Source organism: Diabrotica undecimpunctata, chromosome 1 (assembly GCF_040954645.1).
Source record: "Diabrotica undecimpunctata isolate CICGRU chromosome 1, icDiaUnde3, whole genome shotgun sequence".
Lineage (NCBI taxonomy): Eukaryota > Metazoa > Arthropoda > Insecta > Coleoptera > Chrysomelidae > Diabrotica > Diabrotica undecimpunctata.
Window position 1 is genome coordinate 15,756,344 of NC_092803.1, and position 22,595 is coordinate 15,778,938.

At 33.0% G+C, this 22,595-nt stretch overlaps 1 protein-coding gene and 1 long non-coding RNA gene across 2 annotated transcripts; both read right to left on the minus strand.

Moving 5' to 3' along the window:
• Positions 1-1,290: 1,290 nt before the first annotated feature.
• LOC140437860 (uncharacterized) lies at positions 1,291-2,210 on the minus strand. Its single transcript, XR_011950415.1, has 3 exons — positions 1,980-2,210; positions 1,706-1,904; positions 1,291-1,644 (listed from the first exon to the last, which is right to left on the minus strand). It is a non-coding gene; the product is annotated as an uncharacterized lncRNA (long non-coding RNA).
• An 835-nt stretch (positions 2,211-3,045) lies between these two features.
• On the minus strand, positions 3,046-21,243 carry LOC140437864 (general odorant-binding protein 19d-like). The gene is made up of 6 exons (XM_072527654.1): positions 21,139-21,243; positions 17,212-17,296; positions 5,756-5,844; positions 5,551-5,674; positions 5,396-5,466; positions 3,046-3,161 (listed from the first exon to the last, which is right to left on the minus strand). Exons 1-6 carry the CDS (start codon positions 21,184-21,186, stop codon positions 3,129-3,131), a joined length of 450 nt encoding a protein of 149 aa, XP_072383755.1. The 5' UTR covers positions 21,187-21,243; the 3' UTR covers positions 3,046-3,128.
• Positions 21,244-22,595: the final 1,352 nt, after the last annotated feature.

Here is a 22,595-nt window from a genome sequence, read left to right on the forward strand (position 1 = left end):
CTCAGAATAACAATACTCTGGGAAATGCTGACTGATTCTTTAGCTGATCAGCCCTATAAGCAAATCCTACTCTCACGGTCTCAAAGACATTGTGGTATAACCACTATGTACATAGAGTACAATGGATGTACGTTATTTAGCAGACGAGAGAGGGTTATCGGTGAGTTTCCATCTAAAACTGGAACTTTTCGTCTAAGGGACACAACCTCTACTGAAAATTAGGAAGTGCAGAACAGCTCAAGATGGCAGCTGCATTAGCTGACTACGTAGCAAAAGTTTGGTAACTTTTACTGAGAAAATTCTTACTATTCGTAATCTTCTTGAAACGCAGGACGGATCTCATGAAAATCGACCAAGGCTAGTTAAGGACAAATTATTTGATGTAACGAATAGGTTGAAAAAATTCCCCTAATCTATTCTGACCTCCGTTTTGGTAGATGTTTTCAATAGTTTTTATGATATATAGGGGAATTGTTCTATTATATAGAAGATGGATTACATCTTTGAGTCTTAAGTCCGCGTTAGACGGTCAAATATTTGCTCAAACTAGTTTGACCAAACCAAAAAATTGACAGCACATGACTTCACATCCTGAATTTGATCAAATCCTCTAAAAATAGAGGATCTTCTATTTTTCAAAGTCAGTTTGATCAAACGTTAATTTTGATTGGTTGAAAAATATCTAAAGACAAATGACAATCAGTTAGACATAACGTGATGAAATTCATTTTTCTTTTTTTTCTGTGGTTGATATTGTGTGGTTTTGTTATAAAATAAAAATGAAAGTTTAAAATATCTTTGAGTTAGGAACAAGTTTCTACATAATTGATTTATAACGAGAAGAAGCTGTTTATGTCAAGCACAAGTACCGGCCCCTCTGGTCCTTAAGGACGCTTCGCCACTGATAATACGTATTTTGTTTAAGCTACAGAGGTCGGTCCGTTTTCGTGTCTGATATTTTAATTATATTCACTGTTTTATTTCTGAAACTATATCATTGCCAAGATGGCTTTAAAATCACCCATAATGATTAATATTCCTCATTTGGGGTCTCGTTTATTACAGTCTGAGGGTGTTCATAGAAGTTTTCACTTATGGTGTGTGTGTTTGTGTGGAAAGATAATGGCACGGAATCAAGTCCATTTGCCACAGAAAGTTGTATACAGAACTTTTCTTATAATATAAATACAATGCTGCTTTAAATTTCTATTTTTACTTCTTTAATAAAATTTACTAGAAGTTCTAAGGTGTTTCTATTGGCAGTTAACAAAATGTGTGATATATTTAATGAAAGAAAATATTTTATTTTAATGAGTTTACGAATTAAATGATCGGATTTTTTAAAATGTTTTTTGCAACCGAAGAATAAATATATGGTTTAGATCTCCGTAAGAGTTCTGATCACAACTACAGGCCGATGACTGTATAATGTCCAGCTTAGGGCCGGTTTCACCAACAACAAATAAATCACTGAATAGTTAATCGTCGAATAAAATTTATTTAAGGGGCCATGAATCCTTCTAGCGTTGAACTCGTTGAAGAGCGTCATCATAACGAAAGTGTTGAAGATAACGGTAAAATGTTGGGTTGGCGGATGACCGATTGCCACTCCTCTTCCAGATTCAATATCCAAAATTGTATCACCTAAACATAACAAAGCTAACGTAAATTTCTTCTCTTCGTTGAAGAAAATAAGATTACCTACCTAAAAAAAGTAAAGTAAATATAACTACTAATTGATATACGGCTTGTCCTAAAATGTTCTTCATCATAGTTTTGGAAATTAAGGGTTTTGTTCTACCATAAGGCTTTCTGAGAAGTAAATCTTCAGTAGGCACTTCGGTAGCCAAAGCTAAGGAAGCTAATGTATCCATAATTAAATTCACCCATAACATTTGTACAGCCTAAAAATACGAAATAATTATAACTCAATAATGCTTTTATATTTTAAGCTACAAGTACACTAAAATTAACATTACCTTTAAAGGACTGTCCTGAACAGCGCAAGCACCAGTAAAAGCAACGATAACAGCAACGGTATTGACAGTAAGCTGGAACTGTAGAATAAATTTTATTCCGTTTCAATAACTATTTGTAATCCACAGTTAGTTATTCGTCGAATAAGTTCAAAGTGTAATGATTTTCCACAGACTGTACTCGTTGACACCTCTCTTGGCCTCCACCTCTTAGGTGCTTGGCCAAGCGCATCGCACTATTTTTCACTGTAATCATTATACATAACCGATAATATTTGCTATTGGTTGATTAATTTGTCAAAATAATAATAATTGTCAATTTCAATACATGATTATATAAAAAAATCTGTTTGTTGTGGTTGTAAATTATTGTGAATATGAAACTTGTCAAAATGGACAAAAAACGCGAGAGGAGCAAAAATTATTTAGAGAAAGAAATGGAGAACTTTGATAATCTAAACCTAGTTTTAAAGTCCACATCATCAAATTCAGCAAAAGGGTTTCTTCTTTGCAGCTGCAAGCGTGGCCTTGTCCTTCGCTGCTCATTTCCGTCATCAGAGGATGATGATAATGAAGATAATAATCTAAAATAAATATATATGTATACAAAATTCAAATTGTGTGATATAATTACGTTTACCTGCAATACATTGTTGATAATTTCAAGTTAAACTAATGAATATTCTTTATTATTGATATTTAAAGTGAGGTTAGCTGTCAACTTATTCGAAGAATAAATATTTATTTGGCCGATATTGGACTAATAACTTATTTGGAGTTTATTCATAGAATAAGTCTTATTTGACGTTGGTGAAACGCAGATATGTCAGTTTTATTGGTCGAATAACTTTATTCATTGAATAGACTGCTATTTGTCGTTGGTGAAACCGGCCCTTAGCAAGGTGCGTTCACCATTCACTTATGGTGGTATCTTTGTTACACCAATATGGACACCCACCAATATAATAATGGACAAATATATGGATATAAATTAAATATTTGGTTATATCTTGCCACGTTTTTTTATTCAATTGACATTTTTTAAAGATACGTAAAATAAACAATATAATTACTATACCAAAAACGTATAATTGCTTAATTTGAACAAACAACAGATCATCTATAAAACATATTTACGAATCCAACAAAAAATCACATTCCAAACATTTCGGATTTGATGCCGAGCTGAAAACAAAAAAAAAGAATAGTTAAAATTGACTCCTTGAATCAATGATGAATGAAAAATTTTTCCCTAATAATAAAATGGTGAATTAGGCACTATTTTAGGCAAATTAATTACAATTTCAATGGGAATAAGCCACAATTAAAGGTTAAAATACGTTTATTGACGTTTCAATTTCCACTTCGGAAATTTTCGAATTTCGATTTCCGAAGTGGAAATTGAAACGTCAATAAACGTATTTTAACCTTTAATTGTGGCTTATTCCCATTTAAATAGTAATTAATTTAAAATGCCACAAGAAAATAGCTTCAGAACACTATTTTAGGCATTTGTAACACATTGTCTTTTTGTTTTTTACTTCCATGAACTTAATTCCTAATTTTTGATTTTAACATCAAGACATATTATTAATCGTATTCTTTAGTACTTTATATAATTTTCCATTGTGTGACTGCACATAAAAAGATAATAACGGTCTTGTCGTCTTTTACTTGGTTGAAGCATTCCAACAAATTCAGCATAGATTGCCAACATTGTCCACTTATCCAATCATCTCTGTAAGGGCTTGAACTGAATGTAAATTTTATATTTTGAGGTTAGTACTTACTTATTTGCATTAAATTATCAGACAATAGAGTCAATCTCATATCAAAAAACAGTTACATTGTTATAGGTACAAGTAAAGAACGTTAAGATATACTTTAGTAACATAAACCAATCACTAAATTTCATAAAGATACGTATTCATATAAAACTTTCATTTTTCCATGTTTTTTTTTTGGATATGCTTAACCTTCCCTTAATACGTCTCTCTTTCTTTATTATCTACAGCAATTTTTGTATTTACAGGAAATGCGAAGACAATATAGGCGATAGATAGTTTCATAAACAAAAGTGTGAATTGTTTGTGTTGTTAGGTACTTTCTGGTAATATTATTTATAATTTTTGTATACGTATATAATCAACTATTGCTCTGTTCGTCTTCATGAACATAGCATTCAATTAAACACGTTCAATTAATGAACACATTATCGAAGGCTAATGGCAGGCATTAGACTTTTTGTATAACATTTCTTCTTATTTAAGGCTCTATCTCTTATTATTCCTTTGATTTCTTCTTTCCATTCTAATGCGAGTCTTTCTCTCCCTTTTTCTATTCCATGGAACATAGTTTAAGGCTTGTTTTGGGCGTCGTTCGTCTTCCATTCGCATTATATGGGCATACCATAAAAGTTGTTTGAATTCTATTGTATCTACAGTATTGTTAATCCTTCCTGGTCTTCTTCTTATTTCTTCATTTGGGATGTGATCAAGTCTGGATATCCAATACGCTCTTCTTAGATAGTCAATTTTTACCACTTCCAATTTTTTCTTCTCTTTCATTGTCATATGCAAACATTCAAATCTGTACGTCAAAATTGTTTCTACAACCAACCTGTAGGTTATTTTTGTTCGTAAACTAATTTTATGAGACCAAAGTGATAAGATTAGTATTTGGACCACCTTTTGGCCCTGTTGTATTTTTTGCTGAATGTCCCATTTCGATATTCCTTCCTTCGCTATCTGTCTCTGTTGCTACGTATTTAAATTCTTGGCATTTTTTTATATCTTTAATCGGGAGTTGAGTTTTTTATATCTTTCTTCATCGTTTACTATAAGATATTCCGTTTTGTTAATGTTAATCGCAAGTCCCTACTTTTCGTATTCTTCGGTTAACTTTCGAATCATATAATCCATGTCTTCCTCATCGTTTGCCATAATCACTAGGCCATCTGCGAAGAAAAGATTTTTTATGTACTTGTTTACAAGGTCTATTCACATCCTTGTGCATTTTCTTCTCCAGTTGTTTAATGCTTCCTGAATATAGATTTTAAATAGATAGAATGATAAATAACATTCTGGTCTCAAGCCTTTTTTTTTACAGAAAATGCGTCTGAAATTTCATTCTCCATTTTAACGGCACTTTTTGCATTTTTGTACGAGTTCGCTATAGCGTTGATGTATACATTACTTAGGTCTGCCTTTCGTCAGTATTTCAAACGTTAATTTTAAGAGGACTGTATCATAGACATTCTCTAAGTCAACGAACACTAAATGAGTCGGTAGTTTCTTGCTGTTCTTTCTTTCTGGCTTCTTCTCGTAATTTGTGTAAATTATGTAAAAACCTATATGGCAAATTAATGCCAAACATAAAACAAAGCTGTTAACAATGATTTAAAAAACTTTGGTACCTACCGCTTTTCCTTCAATCACTGCACATACCCCCATATTGACAGCTGTTATGCAGGGGTCTATGACGATAAGCTCTGAAAGAAATAATAAAGTTGAATTATAACGTTTGTATCATTTCAGCATAGGCAAAATACAAAATACATATTCCCTTATATTACCTGGCCTTCCATGGCAAGTTTTGAACACTTTCATCATTTTTTCGAACAATTCTGGATCGCTGTCTTTGATTTGCTCCATCAGTTTCAAAGTTTCATCAGAGTTCATGGTTCCATCTTCATTTTGCTGAAAATCACAAGATATTTATTAGCTACTGATGGTTTCTCATTAAGCTGAGTTTTGACAAAATTGTAATGTTTAACTTACGATTTTGAATGCTTTGTAGACACAGGAGATCATGCACTTTCCTTCATGAGTTTCTGGAAGTTGGTGTGCCATGATACGCGCAACATCCTCTGTGGAACAAAATTTACATTAGATATCTAAAAATGCTTATAACATAGACGAATATAAAGAGATAAAGAAAAGGGTACCTCTAAAAACTAAAGTAACACGAATACTACCACGTGATCTTAGTTTTATTAATCTGTTTATTAATATATGGACATTAGGCGTAGTTAGTAAATTTGCTGATGAAGGAACCATTGTGCGTATTGTACTTATAGTTATAGTATTGTTCCAGTTCACCTTATTTTCACCTATCCATACTGTTGCGTAACAACAATATTTAATATTTTTATTTTATTTTTGTATCATATTATTATCATTATATCACACTGTATATTAGTTTAGATTTATAAAATTCCTTTGTACCATCTAATAATCTGTACGGCGCCGATAGCTTGCATTCAAATAACTTTCTAGACATAAGCTTCTAAAATCGTCAAAGAATCATCAAAATGAAAGGATTAGTAATTCCAAATTATCGGTTTGAGTCATTTGAAATTTCCCAACATTAACGAAAGTTACCCTTCTCAGGTAATTTTACCAATAAAATGAAAGTCGAAGGTATTCTAAATGTAAACATATCCGTTATATACGTCGAAGGTCAGGGAGGAGATTTCTGAATGTTAAGAAAATTACGAGCCGAGTGGTTGAAGGAAGTAATCAGTACCAGTTCTAATTCAGCATTGGACGAGCGCGCGCTAGGCTCTTGTACACGCTAGCCGCAACTTAGAAGGCTTAGCACAGTCGGTATATTAATAAGTTTTACTCAGTTCGTGTCAATATTGTATCACCGACAAGTTATCCAGTTTTTGTACATAAATTCAAACTAAATTTCTTATATCAGCTATCGTAAGCAAGTTATCGGCGTCCAAAATACGTTGTAATAATTGTTTAAATAGACTTGTTGAAAGGTTCTTTTCGAAACTTTCACTTGTCCCAGTTTTCTGGGTGGTCCTTCAAAGAAGTATACAAAGTGAACCTATTTCCCTAAGGACAAATCTTGTTCCCCAAGGAAAAACCAGCGACTTATGACTGGTGCGCGTAACAAAGGCATCAGGACAAGGTGTAAGGATAAACACACCTGCATCTTCGCTCACATACTATATTCCAAACGTAACATAACGTTGTAAATATGTATTTACTTGCATTTAAAAGTCAAAAGAAAAAGAGTAAATTGACAATAATTATAGTGAAAATAAAGCTAACATTTATTTATTTACTTAAGTAACTTTAATCAAAAATTTAAAAACCAGCATTTTGTAAAGTTTTCGTAAAAAGTTTTTGCTTCTTCCTGCTAAATATGGTAGCATGGCTTGGATACCTTAATTTTTTTCGGTAGACAATAGCACAGGGGTTTCCTTGATCTCAAAACTTGCCTTAGTGATTCCAGGTTTGATCACTGAAGTTTTTAGCCATGGAGCAAAATCCCCGAAATTTTCTTTATCATGGATTTAGCTTGATTCATCCAGTCAAAAACTGTTGTAGTATTTATTACTAAGAACGGAATTTTCTTTCCAGCTTTAGCAATAATTTCAATGAGGTCTTTTGGTATAAGCGGCTTGGCATGCTTCTTTGCTTTCTCTATAATGGCAAAATCGCGATCACACGCGAGAAAGGTATGTCCTCTCACAGAAAATTTATGAGTAATTTCTGAATAGAAACCTTTTGCAATCAAAACAAGATACATAACAAGTAAAGCCTAGTTCTTATTTTGGTCACCACCCGTAGTTAATCCTATTTTGCTACTGGTAAACAACCTGTACAGACAAGAAGCTATATCGTTAGATCCCCTTTGCCCGATAATTTCATTCCAGAAGAGCTTGATGCCCTTTCCTTCGTCTTCTAAATGAATACCCATATTAATACAGGCAAGCTAACCGTTGTAGCACATTTGGGTATGAGTTAATGTTGGAAGATACATCTGTTGCTGGAGATCAAATTGAACCATTAGAATATCTGAGGTGTTTCCTCTAAATTCTATGCAATCTCTACTCATTTGTTGTCTTGCTACGTCAGCTTGCCTGTGGCGAATTTCTAGTTTTTACTTAGCATCAGTTTTTATTTCTTCTGTTAGAGCTGTGTCTATTTTGACTTGCGTCAACTTGTGGGGGCTTAAATGAAAGATTAAACTCTGCCGAAAATATATCATTAAACCACTGTCTAGAGGCTGGTAGCTCAGTAGAATCAGCAAAGTACTTTTGCAAAAATCCTTTGTACCACTTAACTACATTAAGCTCTGTCGGGAGATATTTTCGATTTGGAGTGTCACTTCTACCGTAGTGACTTTCTTGTGTTGGAATTGACGATATATAATCAATGATCTTTTCTTTCCCATCAGGTTCCCCTCTTTGTCATTTACCGCTCCGTTTAACTTTCGTCATCACAACCAATTTTCTCTGACAGAATCTGCACACGTCATCCACTGACACCAAAAGTCTCACAAAACGTCTTTTTGCAAACCTGAAAAACTGTGAATTAACTTCTGCTTACAGAACATAATTTATTAACTAAAGCTGCAAAAAAAAAGATATTGAATTTTATATACGTGAACTTCAGACTCGCCCCGAATTATTAGCATATATTTGTATGTCCGCTGTCGCCGGCTTTTTGTTGTATCATCGTAACTACCATGTCTCCTTCTTTTTCTAAACAAACTCCTTCTCCATATCCCAATGAGAACTGGCATTTGCAGGACACCTTACACGAAAATATTAACTAAAAAATATTAACCCTAATGACCAAATAAATTGTATTTGCTTAGAGTAATAATAAATAAAAACAATAAGCAAAAAATATAGCAGAAACCAAAGATATAGCTTTTATTACTGTTTTTAACTGGTACTTTAATATATCACAACAAAAATATTTTTTATCAGAACTTACCTCCTTTGGTTCACTTTTTTCACCTACTTCTTTATTTTTGGTATTTATATACTTAAGTCTTCTGTTTTTACTGCCTTTTCTAATATTTTTTTTTCCATTTCAATGTATTTAAAACACGTTTTTCTGACGCTACTGTCACACTGAAGAACTTCGTCTGCCATTTTGCGTAGTGATTGTAGCAACTGTGGTTGCAACTGATAAGGCACTTACAACGTTATGACTTTCTCTTTCTCATTATTCAAGGTGGGGACATCTCAAAGCTTTGGCTTCAAGGGTGTAAGCAAAGAATATAGACGCTTCTATTATTCTTTGGTGTAAGTAAAGGTCAGCACATACAACAGTTTAACTCTTTGATGCACAGAAGTCTGTGAATATTCTAGACCCTAGTTGCACACAAAATAAAGTTTTAAATAAGAAACATTTTTTTGTGTTTAAGTTGGAGTTGATAGTCAACAGAAATAAAAAATAAGAAATTTCATTTAACAAACCTGTCACTTTGACAAATAGAGGGTGGTACAACAGTTGTACCACTGTGCAGCATCAGTATTTTCTTTGTGTATTACAAATAATTAAAAATTATAATCTTTTATGATATTGTTGGAAACAATCTTTTATTTTGCTGAGGCATAAAGGAACCTTATAAATAGTACAAGTCCATTAAGTTCGGATTTGCTGTGCTTTAGTACTACATCGGGCACACCTTCTTCTTGTTGACCGTATTGGTTGGTGATCTGAAGACGTAAATCTTACTTCTTCAGGTAACCTTCTTTGTCGTTTATTCATTGGTACCCCACTACTTTCTTCCGAATTAGCTGCAGTTAATTTCACATATTCCTCCGCCAATAATCCATCTATTACTCTTCTTCGAAATACTTTTAGAGATATTTTTTGTAGACATATCTTATGTAATATGAAGGCGTTTACAACAGAACAGTCTAGAAAATGGAAAACAATTCTCATCCACCATTTTTTGCTTTTCCTATCCAACTCGTATGACGACTTCATCTGGTCAAACCTGTCTACAAAATTCATGTTAAGATTATAATCAACCAAAGCCGTAGGACATGGAACAGACATTTTCGATCCATCTTTTTGTCTTCTTTGTACACAACTTGTCTGGGTGGGATCATGAAATTAGAAAGAATATGAACAGACCTTTAATAAAAGTTATTCCATCACTACTTGCAAGATAATCATACTCACCCTGCTTTAGTTGTTTATCTTCACGTAATTTTGGCAAATGCTTTCTGTTTGACGTAACTGTTCCACATGAATAAAATCCGAGGTCTTTTAGTTTTATTTGTAAGTCATAGGATTTAAAGAAATTATCAAGGAATAAAACATGTTTTTTTTTGCTTCAAGTTCTCTGTAAACCTTAGAACTACTTTTTCGCCTAAAGAGTGTTCTACATAGTCGTCTGTTTTGCCTGTATAAACATCAAAATTATATAGATAGCCATTTTTATCAGCGAGTGTCCAAATCTTGTAGCCACTTTTTATTGGTTTTTTGGGCATATACTGTTTTAATACACTTCTACCTTTGTACTTTATCATAGGCTCATCGATGGTTATATTAGATGTTGGTTTGTAGTATTTTTGCAAATTGTTCTTCACTTCATTGAGGAAAGGCAGGACTTTATACAGCTTATCATATCCATTCTCTCCTTTTTTTTGGCATTTGGTTGTTGTCATTTAGATGACTGTGACTTAGCAGCCAACCAAATCTATTTACAGGCATGAATTTACAGATATAGTCATCATGAAGATCTTTATTTACACTCCAATAATCCCTATAACTTGGCAGTGGTTTTATACCCATGAGCAGATTTAGACCAATAAATACTTTTTCCGTCGACCGTCCATTTATGATTAATTTTAACACCCTCAAAATCATTGATTAATGACCCCTATTAATAAATGATTTTCTATTAATGAACGATTTCATTATAGGCAATACAACATACATTGCTTGTATAAATTAATTTAACCCGATTTAACGCTCTGTGATTGGCAGTTACCTGTGGTGTAGGCAACCAAACATACCTATTTATATTTCCACTAAAAAATTATTTAAAATGAAGTAGCCGCTGTAAGTACTGTCTGTTATTGTATGTCATTATTTATCGTTAAGTAAATAAAAATTTAAACTAAGATATTTTTATTTCTGAAAAGTACGGTCGACGAAAAAGTTTTGTAACGAACTCGTGAATTAAAATGGCGATTAACAATCTCGAACATTAACGCACTCGCTTCGCTCGCGCGTTAATATATCTCAATTGTTAATCGCCCTTATTAATACACTTGTTGGTTAAATAACTATTATTTCCTTCACGGTTGTTGGAGTATATTTCTTTTGATTTTTTTGAAATTCCTGTTCCGCATACAGGTTGGTTTGAAAAGTAATTTTATCTAAAATATCATCAGATATAAACAGATTGAAAAAATTGTAAGGGGTAAGTAAGCAAGATGTCTTCTTTTTGTAAAAATTCCTGACATAATCCTTGTTTATCAGTAAAATCTTTTACTGGTAGTATTTTTTTAATATTCTCTGTAGACCATGAAATTGTCTTTTTTTGACTAGGAACTTTAAAATTCGTCGGCAAAGGAACATCCTCTTCACTCAACACATCTTCCTCACTAGACACATCGTTATTATTTAGTACAAACTCATCACTCGGTGGTTCAAACGTCTCGTCCTCACCTGAATCATCATCAATTTCTGATTCTTGAACACTAGGAATTTCTTCAAGCTCCCGGTACAACTCTTCCTCTGTCATCCTTACTAACCTGAAAGGTAACGGCTCCCTCCTATTATTACTGGACGCCATTTATTCCTAAAAAGGAAAAACGTTACCTAGCTGCACGTTGGTACGTATTTTGGATTGCCGTATATATTCAAAAATATAAAGTTTGTATAAAAAATAGTATTGTTTTATGTTCCAGTGATTAAATAAATACACTACTAATCTAAAATAATATAATAAACAACACACAATACCTACTTTTTAATAAGAAAATCACGATGTAAAAATTAGTTTTACAGACACGTGCACTAGAAGTTGTTAGAATTGCAACTGATATCTAAAGTTCTAAAGACACAAATTTATGGGAAATATTTCACGCACGTGTTTTAAACATGTTTATTAGGCGGTTCAGTATAGTGATACATTTTAGCCGTCGCTGTGCCGAACGATAAATTTATTTTGTTAGGTGGTACGTTTTATGGACCGTTGTGCAACATGAGACTAATTTTTAGTGGTACAAAAAATGTACCAGTGTACTTCAAAGAGTTAATCATATAAAATTTTAGCTCGAGTGGCACTTACAACGTTATGGTTTGGCACCCCTCAATTGTTGATAATTAAATAATAATTAATAATATAATTTCTTATATGTAAATATAGGGACATATATCGCACGCCTCTGCTTACCGGTTTTATGAATTTTAAGACATTTGTTGATCCTAGAACAGGCTGTTTTAGTATAGGTAGGTGGCCTTTGATGATAAAATTGATAAATAATTTATGGAGATATTTGCAAAAAAGCAGTTTTTTGCAATAATTTATAAATTTTATTAATTTTTTTATTAACAAATTAAAATGTTATTAATACATTTGAACATCGAGGAATTACCGTCTTTTAAATTTGTGCGAAATTTCCCCCCGATCGGTCAAATAGTTTAAAAGTTATTTAATTTATTTATCCCTGAGGCTAATTATTTAAATTATTGAACTTGCCCTATGAATGATGCTAGACACATTTAGCAAATTTCATAGGATTCTTTAACACCTAAACTATATCAGAAGTTAAATGCATATTGCGTTTCCATCGAAATTATTTACAAAATAAACGTTTGAAAAAGGGGTATGTTTTTTACTTATAAACAATTGTAATAACTTTTATATTTTTCAAGCTACAGACTTGTACTTACAACCATTGGATAGCTTAGCTGGTAAAAAAACTCACGTTAAAAAAAAACCTTCTACGACCAATGACCAATAGGAACGAAGTTAGCGACGATTTTTAAAAAAATCATATCTCTATTGTTTATAAACATTAAGAAGTAAATTTTGCACACATTTTGAATGAAAATCTAAACTTTATATTGAAACTTATAGCTATGAAATTCATCAAATTTTTCGAAACTTACAGCCCTTCGAAACGAAGGTACTTTCCAAAGATCGACATAGGAAAGTGGAGGGGAAACTATTTCAGCTCCACGCTCCAAAAATTTTGTCAGCCTCAGTGTAGTGGCTTTAGAAAGCAATATACTTATACTCCTTTGAGTAAAATATTTTGTGTATTTTGAACAAAAAAGATTTTACTAAACGTATTTAATTACTTTTTGATTGAAAATTGTAAGTAATATTTAAAACTATTGAATTAATAATTAATTATTATAATAAATAATTAAAAAAAAAAAAAACACAACGATAGACTTTCTTTAAATTATTTAATATACTTACAATTCAACAGAAATATCGGTAAATCATCTTTTAAACTAGAAACTCTTCCACTAACTGAAGGTGCAGCCAACAGCGTGTTCTTCGGGTTTACTATCAATTACTTAATGTGGTTAGGTAATAAGTTAGATGCTTATGCCTATGCTTGGAGACAAAGTGCCACTGGTTTTGAACCAATTTATACTCATTACATGCAAATGCACCACAGGTTGCAAAACTACTAGATGTGAGTGCAGAAAACGTGATTTGAATTGTACGAACTTGTGCATAAATTGTACTGAGGAAGAAGTAGAGAAGAAAATATGATGCAACCTCGGTACAGTTACGTTTAAAGTCGAATGAATGAACCAAATTTTAACTTTTAAACCAATGTATGTAAATAAAATAAAAAAAGTAAAGTTCAATAAACATTGCAAAATTTAATAGGACAAGTGATAAAAAAATCTACTTATTTTATCAAAGCAGTAACGCAGATTAGATTAGTATTGTATATCATATTTGTACAAAAAATAGAATAAAAATCAATATTGTTAATTATAAAAATACAAACAATTATAATTAATATAAGGAATATAATAATATAATGTGTAAAAAATTACCTGAAATTGAATTTATAAAATATATAAGTATTATTACATCATTGATATAAAATGAAAAAAAATGTATGTTGATTTTCCGGGATTTTCCGAGATTTCCGGGGGGGAGGGGGCGCAAAAATTATGTCATCATTATTAATACTGCGACAGACTATTTCAGCCAAATTAAAAAAAAAGTAAGTTTTTACGGTGAATTTCAAATGGACTTAATTTTTCCGGGGTTTCCCATATTTTCCGGCCAGTATAAACTATGTGGTTATTCATATTTCAAAGAGCTACCCGAGAATAAAAGAATAAAAAAAGAGGCTTCCAGCTGCAGTGGAAGCTGAGATAATGTAAATTTTTCCTACGTGTTACCAAAAAATGTGCAAATTTTACTTCTTAATGTTTATAAACAATGGAGATATGATTTTTAAAAAAATAGTCGCTAACTTCGTTCCTATTGGTCATAGAAAGTTTTTTTAACGTTTAGCTGGTTTTAAAGTTTTTTTTACCAGCTAAGCTATCCAATGGTATAAATAAATTAAATAACTTTTAAACTATTTGACAATTCGGGGGGAAATTTCGCACAAATTTAAAAGACGGTAATTCCTCGATGTTCAAATGTATTAATAACATTTTATTTTGTTAATAAAAAAATTAATAAAATTTATAAACTAGTGCAAAGAAACTGTTTTTTTGCAAATATCTCCATAAATTATTTATCAATTTTAATTGAAAAAACGGGAAAATAAAGATATTCTTGATATAAAAAAATGATATAAATATTGTATTTTTAAAATATAAGGGAAAAAACTTTAAAGTTACAATAGACAAGAAATCTAATTGTGACCATAAATTACTGTTTAAAAAAACGCAAGGTAAAAATACAAGTCCCTTTTCATCTATTCGTCATCTAGTAACCCCCACCTATGTCTTAAAAGCTTCAGATATCTGCGAAAAATTTTGCCGTGAAATCGATGATATTTACTTAACCAGACTTGGATAGATCGTTAGTGTGATTAATACCAGTTGTTTAAAATTATAAATTCATTCAATTATATATTACTAACTTGGTAGTAAGAGAAAATCAATAATAAAGGCGGTACTAATAGTATCGTCCCATCACACCAGGATTACTATTTAAAAATATTTTAATTCGTTAGTGTAAAGAAGGCGGAACTGGTATTTTACTAATTGATTTTTAAGTACTTCTTTTTTATTTTTAGATTTCATTTGACAAACTTTTTAAAAAAGGAAGAACCAAGAATTTATTGGACGGAGCATTTTGAAGGTTTGGCCTGAATATATTTTGTAGGCTTGATTAGTAGCTGAATTTACAAGGCATTTTTTTTTTAATTTTTACTGTTACTGCTTATTATTTCTAGTTTTAATTTGTGAAGTACAGACGATAATAAGTGATGAAGTAAATAGGTATATGTACAAATTCATTCACACACATCATTACACTATAATAAAAGATTTTTTAGTCTGCTTCTGACAATTTTTTAAACGCCATTGCCACACATGTTACACTTTTTCACACAACAAGAAAGCACCACTGGACTATAGCAAATAGCAACATGTTCAATATGATTTGGCGTGCGTCCCAGAGCTTAAGACGTGTACATTGTAATCACGTGGATTTATTCCTATTGGTCAAATTATCTTCCCATAATTGACAACTTTATTTGAGCATAGGAACAAATTGCAACCTGTGGAAAGTTGATCATATATTATAATATTTATCATATTATTATTGACAGCAGAATAGACTTGTGACCTAGAATTCTGAATCAACAACTCGTCAGGGATATATTTTCCTAGTTTTACTCTTTATATTATGATATATGATTGTATATTTTTCAATTTCCAGAGGTTCACTATATTGAATCATATTCTTTGTCATCATCATCATCATCAATCAGCCCTGAGTTGTCCATTGTTGAACCTAGGCCTCCTCTAGACTTTTCCATCTGCTTCTGTTCTGCGCCTCTGCTATCCAATTGGTCACGATTCTTTTGAGGTCGTCGGTCCATCGCGTTGGGGGTCTTCCTCGGCTTCGCTTGTCAGCCCGTGGTCTCCACTCAAGCATTTTTTTTTGTCCAACTGTCGTCTTTCATTCTTGCAACATGTCCTGCCCACCTTCATTTTTGCCTTGTAATATGTTCGATAATGTGTTCCACTCCGGTTCGTCTACGAACTTCCTCGTTTCTTATTCTATTTCTTAAGCTTATTCCAAGCATTGATCTCTCCATCTTTCGTTGTGTCCTTCTCAATTTTTCGGCTGATGTTTTTGTGAGAGTTAAGGTTTCTGCTCCGTATGTGAGGACTGGTAGAACGCACTGGTTAAAAGCTTTTCTTTTTAAATGGATCGGTATATTTGTTTTAACTACATCTCTCATTTTTCCGAATGCAGCCCAACCCAGACTTATTCTTCTGAGTAGCTCGCATGTTTGGTTATCTCGCGTTAACCTTATTTCGTGACCCAAATACACATATTTTTCCACAAGTTCTATGGGCGACTTTTCGATTTCTATTAGCTAATTGGGGACGAGATTGGTCATCATTTTTGTTTTTTCATAGTTTATTTTTAAACCGACTTTCTGGGTTACTTGCGGTAGTTGTTGTAGCATAACTCTGGCTTCTCCTAAGTTGTCTGTTATGAGAACAATATCATCGGCATATCTGAGATGATTGAATATCTTTCCATCGATGCTAATACCCTTTGATTCCCACTCTAGCCGTTTAAATGCGTACTCCATAACTGTTATAAATAGTTTTGGCGACAAGGTATCTCCCTGCCGCACCCCTCTGCCAATTTTTATCTTCTCAGTCATGCAATGGAGGTTAACGGTTGTTGTCGCATTTTCGTATATATTTCGAATAATATTTGCATACCTGTGATCTATTGTGCATTCTGATAGTGCTTTTAAGATAGCAACTGTTTCGACTGTGTCAAATGCTTTATGGAAGTCGACAAAGATAAGAGCAAGGGGTCTGTTATATTCGATAGACTTTTCAACTAGAGTTTTAAGGCATTGCAAATGGTCGTTTGTTCCGTGTCCCGCTCGAAATCCTGCCTGTTCTTCTGATTGATAGAAATCGAGTTTTGCTTCTAATCTGTTTGTCAGTATTCGAGTAAAGAGCGTGTATAGGTGGTTAAGCAAACTAATTGGCCTATATTCTTTGTGTAAGCCTACAAATGTTAGATGTATTTCTCTATTAGTTACAATTTTTGTTAGATTTGTTTGAGACAGAATATATTATCGTTATATGTAAAACTTAAATAGTTTTATTGATGTTGAGGCTAAAATGTACTCAATACGTTTAAGAAATTGAGATTAACAACAGAATCTGTATGCTAAATATGTTCTACACCTGGATCTTTTGATTTGTAGCACAGACATCTTTAGTTTAACTATAATAAATGTAAATATTAAAGAGTTACTCACCACTCGATGTTTTGGTCTCTATCATACATTTTTCTCCAAATTTGGCAAGTTTTTCCATAAATTCTGAGACTAATTTGGGGTCAATCTGAAAGGCATGATAAATTTTATTAATTAAATTTGTAATACATGTAAACAAGATAGATTCAAACCACGGAACAGACGTAATGAACTGCAGAAGTTTGAGGGGCAAACATAGACTCAGATAATTGCGTAGTGATCTCAAATCTCAATATTGAAGTCTAGAATTTTAAACGTCAGCAAATAATATAAATCGGATAGAAATAGATGGAATGTACGAAAGCTACAGCGGCGGATGCAAGGGAGGGTAATGGGGGCGATCGGCCCACCTCTCAAATCAAGTGATTCAATTTTTTTTTATATATAAAGATTGTAAAAACATTCAGTTTTTTTTTAATGGATAATTATACATTTCTTAAAATTATAATAAATGAATTATATAAATATATTTTATTAGTAGGGGAATGTGGGGCAAAACGGAAACTCGGTACAAAGCGGATTAAAAACTAAAACGGAAGCACCGCTCGAATCGAAGCGACCACGTGTTGAAGCCTTTGCTAAAACTTGATTGTTAGTGTGTATACCCTCTGTGATGTAATATTTACTAGCAATAAAAGCGTAAGTTTAAGAATTTCACTGGAAGTTTTTCCAGTATCTTCTAATACTTGAATTTGTTGTTGGAAGTAATCGGTGCCAGTTTAATACTTATCAATAGTCGTTTTTTTAGTTTCACGTTTATTTATAAAGGTTCCATTCGGTGCAAAGTGGTCCTTCCCCTTTGGGGTAAGGTGGGACTTTTATTTTTACCAAAAGTGATCATGTTTCAATATTACGACTTATAATCTAGGCAGTTTTATGTTGATAACTATGTTTTAAAATATGTTTATATATTTTGTTGTTTAAGACTTAAAATGGTACGGAACTATAAGCGAAAAACAAGTCAACAATCATGGAACGAAGATGCTATGGCAAGAGCTATAGATGATGCGAGAAACAACTTAATGCCTATCAAAAGAGCAGTTCTAACCTACCAGGTGCTCAGAACAACTTTAAAGTGCCGATTAACAGAAACGGACATGGATTCAAAGGATGCAGCGAAAAAAAAAGTACGATAAGCAGATCATATCTTAGAATCAGAGAGTCGTTTTTTTGGCCTTGGAACCACCGATTTACGGAGGCTGCCACTTCAGTTTGCGGAGAGAAACAATATTTCCCATTCGTTGAACCATGAAAAAGGCTTTGCTGGGCCTGATTGGGTGTATGGATTTTTAAACTGACGAAAAAATATTTCTTTAAGACTTGCCGAACCTACATCGCAAACAAGAGCGACAGCTTTTAACAAGGAGAACGTTGCAAAGTATTTTACACACCTGCAACAAATGTTAGAGAGATATAACTTCTCACCAAGCCGCATCTTCAATTGTAACGAAGCAGGACTGTTGACAGTACCAAATAAACCATCCAAAAAATGTTCCGTAAAAGGAACAAAGTAAGTCGGATGTTTGTCGTCGACTCAGCGAGGCACACTTTCCACAATTAAGGTTTCTTAGTTCATTGTCTGGATGATCTTTGCTTTTGGTTGGATTTTCTCTTTGTTTATGTTTTGTTGTCCTGTTTATGTTGTCCACCTCTTCAGAACGTGGCTTTCTTTTTTTATGGGGTTGGCTTTTGTTGCTGTATTGGTTCTACTGGTAGTTCGCTTCGTTAGGTGTGTCGTGCGGAGGAGGATCCTGGACAATCAGAGCTAAAAGGGTTGTTGAGCTACAACGGTCCTTTTCAGAATTTTATTAGTGAAAAATATATGGTTATAAATTGACTGAATTTAATTAATAAGTATATGAATTGTGAATCTCGTGAGGGCAGCTGTTGCTGTATCTTTTGTATTAGACAGATATCATTATCCAATGGGATCGAGAAACCACAGAAAACCGATCCCTCCCTGTCTAGCAAGCTTGAAGTGAGCATTTACTGATTATTACGGCGATAAAAAAGGAGTTGCCTCCAAGGTGTCAATGTATTCATCAGGGAGTTCGTTGCTGGCAGGGGCCAGTAATTTAGTGGGTAGGAAAGGGAGTTTGGGTGTAGTGCGTCTTTTGAATACATTGCCGATGGATGAGCAGGTAGTTTTCAAGATGTTTTGGGCTCTGAAGTTTTGGCCACAGATGGTTTTGATTGTGTAACTCCTGCTCAGAGAGGAGAGCCTCTCATTAATGGACTGGATGTTCGACAGTTGATGAATGAGGGCAAAGGGGTAGTCGTGCCGTTTGTTGTTTATTCTACGCAGGACTCCCCGTTTCAATCCCAGCAGTCTTCGTGTGAGGTGGCGGTTGAACAAGACATAAAGATTAAATCTATATTCAATCACCGGCCTGATAAATGTTTTGTATGTATGTATGAGTGTACGTGGGTGTGTCCGTCCAAACTTACCATAGAGGGCATTGAGTAGACCGACTGTGTCCTAACCCTGTTACAGGCTACTACCATATCGGCCCTCCAGTTTAGTGTTTGAGTGAACACCACACCGAGGTACTCAATCTGGTCACGGAGTTGGAGTCGGTCGCCCCAGAGTCTAAGTTTGTTTCTTCCGGCTATATTGTATGAAGTGAATCTGCTGAGGCTGGGGTGTCTAAAGAGAATCATCTGAGTTTTATTAGGGTTAGGTATTACTCCCCATCTCCCGCACTACCTGTCGACTAGGTCAAGGTGATTTTGAGCAAACCTAAGTAGTGCATTTATGTCTCGTGATATTGTTACGAGAGCGGTGTGGTCTGCGTAGAGCAAAATGAGGGTGTGAGTGTAACGTGGGTTTGGATGAGGTTTGTTTCAATGTTGCAGGTTTTTATGTGCCCTCTAGTAATTTTTCCAAGAGTCCAGGAAAGAGTCCAATAAATCCAGGAAAACTTTATCGTATCCTAACTATTTACAAAGTGGGAGAACTTTTTGACAAGACATTTCCGAGGGAAATAACTAAAGAAACGACCATAAATGGCTTTAGAGCAACAGGAATTTGCCAATATGACGCGGATATTTTCCCAGAATATCTATTTAAACCTTTAGACACTACAGATCGACCTGCGCCTCAGAATAGAGGAGATGAAGCTGATACTCAAGTTACGCAAGTGCCGGATATAGAGCTACCTCTATTACTATTATTATTACTACTATTGACAAAATAATCAAGGCATAGAATGAAGAAGTTAATTACAGGTCTAGAAGACCTAAAGAAGAACTAAAGACCGTAAAAGTAAGTAAACCAAAAAAGCGACGATAGTTAGAAGCAAATTGTTAAAAGTGAGACATTACCACCTAGAAAAGTTCCGCAGAAAAGAGAGATAGAAAACTATTCTTCATCAGAGAGCTCCACTAATATAGAGTATGCTGCATCAAACGGTTCAAAAAGTAGTAGTATTATGAAATATTATTCAAAGCTTTCAGGATTTAAACCAGCAAAAACAATTATTCAAGATTTGAAAGTTAATGAAATATGACAAAATAAGCAAAATGTCTTAAATAACTAGAACGAATCCATTAAAACAATTATGTATAAAAAATACAACAAAGCAGATATAAAAAAACCATAGACAGGTAAATTTTCGTAATGTCACATATAAATTACTTGCAAAAATACCAAAGAATAAAAAAAGAAAGGTTAACAAAAAGATTTGTCCGACACCAATCTAAAGAACAAGTTGTCTTCAGAAAGGAATTTAGTATGAGTGACCACTTACTCACCAGCAAACAAGGCAGTAAGTTTTAGCTATTTTATTCTTTCATATTTCAGCTAAGTTTGAAATACGAAATTTTCATATTTTAAACGTACTAGAAACTAGAAAACTAGAAAAGTACATACATTTTGAAAACATAAATACGAATATTTTTTAAACAAAATATAACTAAAAATCGACTTACTGCTTGTGCAGAGACGAACAATATGGCAACAATCACGAGATACTTCATGATTAATGTTGTTTAATGTTGTTTTAAGCTGCTTAACTTTTGTTAAACACAATTTGTTCTGATAATATTAACTTTTCGCCTACAATATTTATACAAATCCCTATAACCTTTGGTTCACCCATTAACTAATAACTATAAATTACAATTCTTTTGTTTCCTCAATTAATATTATTCGCGAAATGTTCATCGCTTTTTAATTCATACTTTCTGCTGACTGGATAATTTTTTCATTTAAATTAATCTATGAATTGCTACCCTTTGATAGCCATTTATTTAAGTTTTGACTGTAGAATTAAAACTTCATTTGCAATATTCATTCGTTATGATAGATACAATTTACAATTTTTGTCTTACGCAATTTCCATTACATAATTTATGTATAGAAATTTTTGTGTAACAGACCAATGAAGTTATAAGAAATAAACCTTTTTTCGTATATAACATCATAGGAGAGAAAATTTTGTTCGCAATATTTTCGACTATAGTTTGTTTTTTAACCAAAAGGAGTAATTCAAATTTACCGCGCCGTAATGCTTGTTTGTAATTGGTCCAACCGCAGGCAAGTTTACTCCACCAAATTATGACATTTTGACACTAATGACATTTATGAAATTTTAAAATTCAAAATTTATGTCGACCATTTTTTGTATTTTTTGCGTTATTCCTTTAAATTTTAGATTTTTCAAAACTGTTTAGCGACGTATTAATGTTATTAAGATAACAATATGGATTCAATGCCAAGTACTAGTGGTAATTCTTTCTCTACCTTCTTCTCCGTCTAAAAAACGCCGAGTAGATTTGGGTTATTGATCATCAAATGAAAAACAATACATTGTAAATATGTACAAATAAATAAAAATTGATAATCCTTAAATGATAATAAGCCTGAAAATAACAGCCATGGTAGCAAAAATAAAACAGGCAATAGGTTAGTTTTCCAGAATAGTTATTGTTAAAATCAAGACTTCTTAAAGTAATGTGCTAATTTTAGGTGTTGCGAATTCAACTTTCACAGACCAGTTAAGGAATATAGGCAGACTGGAACAGTAAGATGTCCTAAAAATATTGGCGGTTGACCTTCTATCCTTGCAACATACGATGAAAGAGTTAAAACATTTGTACGACAGATAGTACAAAGCTTCTTTTTCAAGAATGAAATGCCCACTTTAACCCGGTATCTGGTTTTGATGCTCTCAGGCAACATCGTCGTTATAAGCTCTTAAATCAATTTCTACTTTATATAGCTGTTATGTGACAATGATAATTGTAAGCAACAAGTCGTGTTAGTTATATAAAACTGGTGGCGACATCTAACATTCAATAGAGATATTTGAAAAAAATAATTTTACTAGAGAGGATACCAGTAGAGACCTACGTGTAAGTGGGTGTGTCATAATTTTTATTATCAA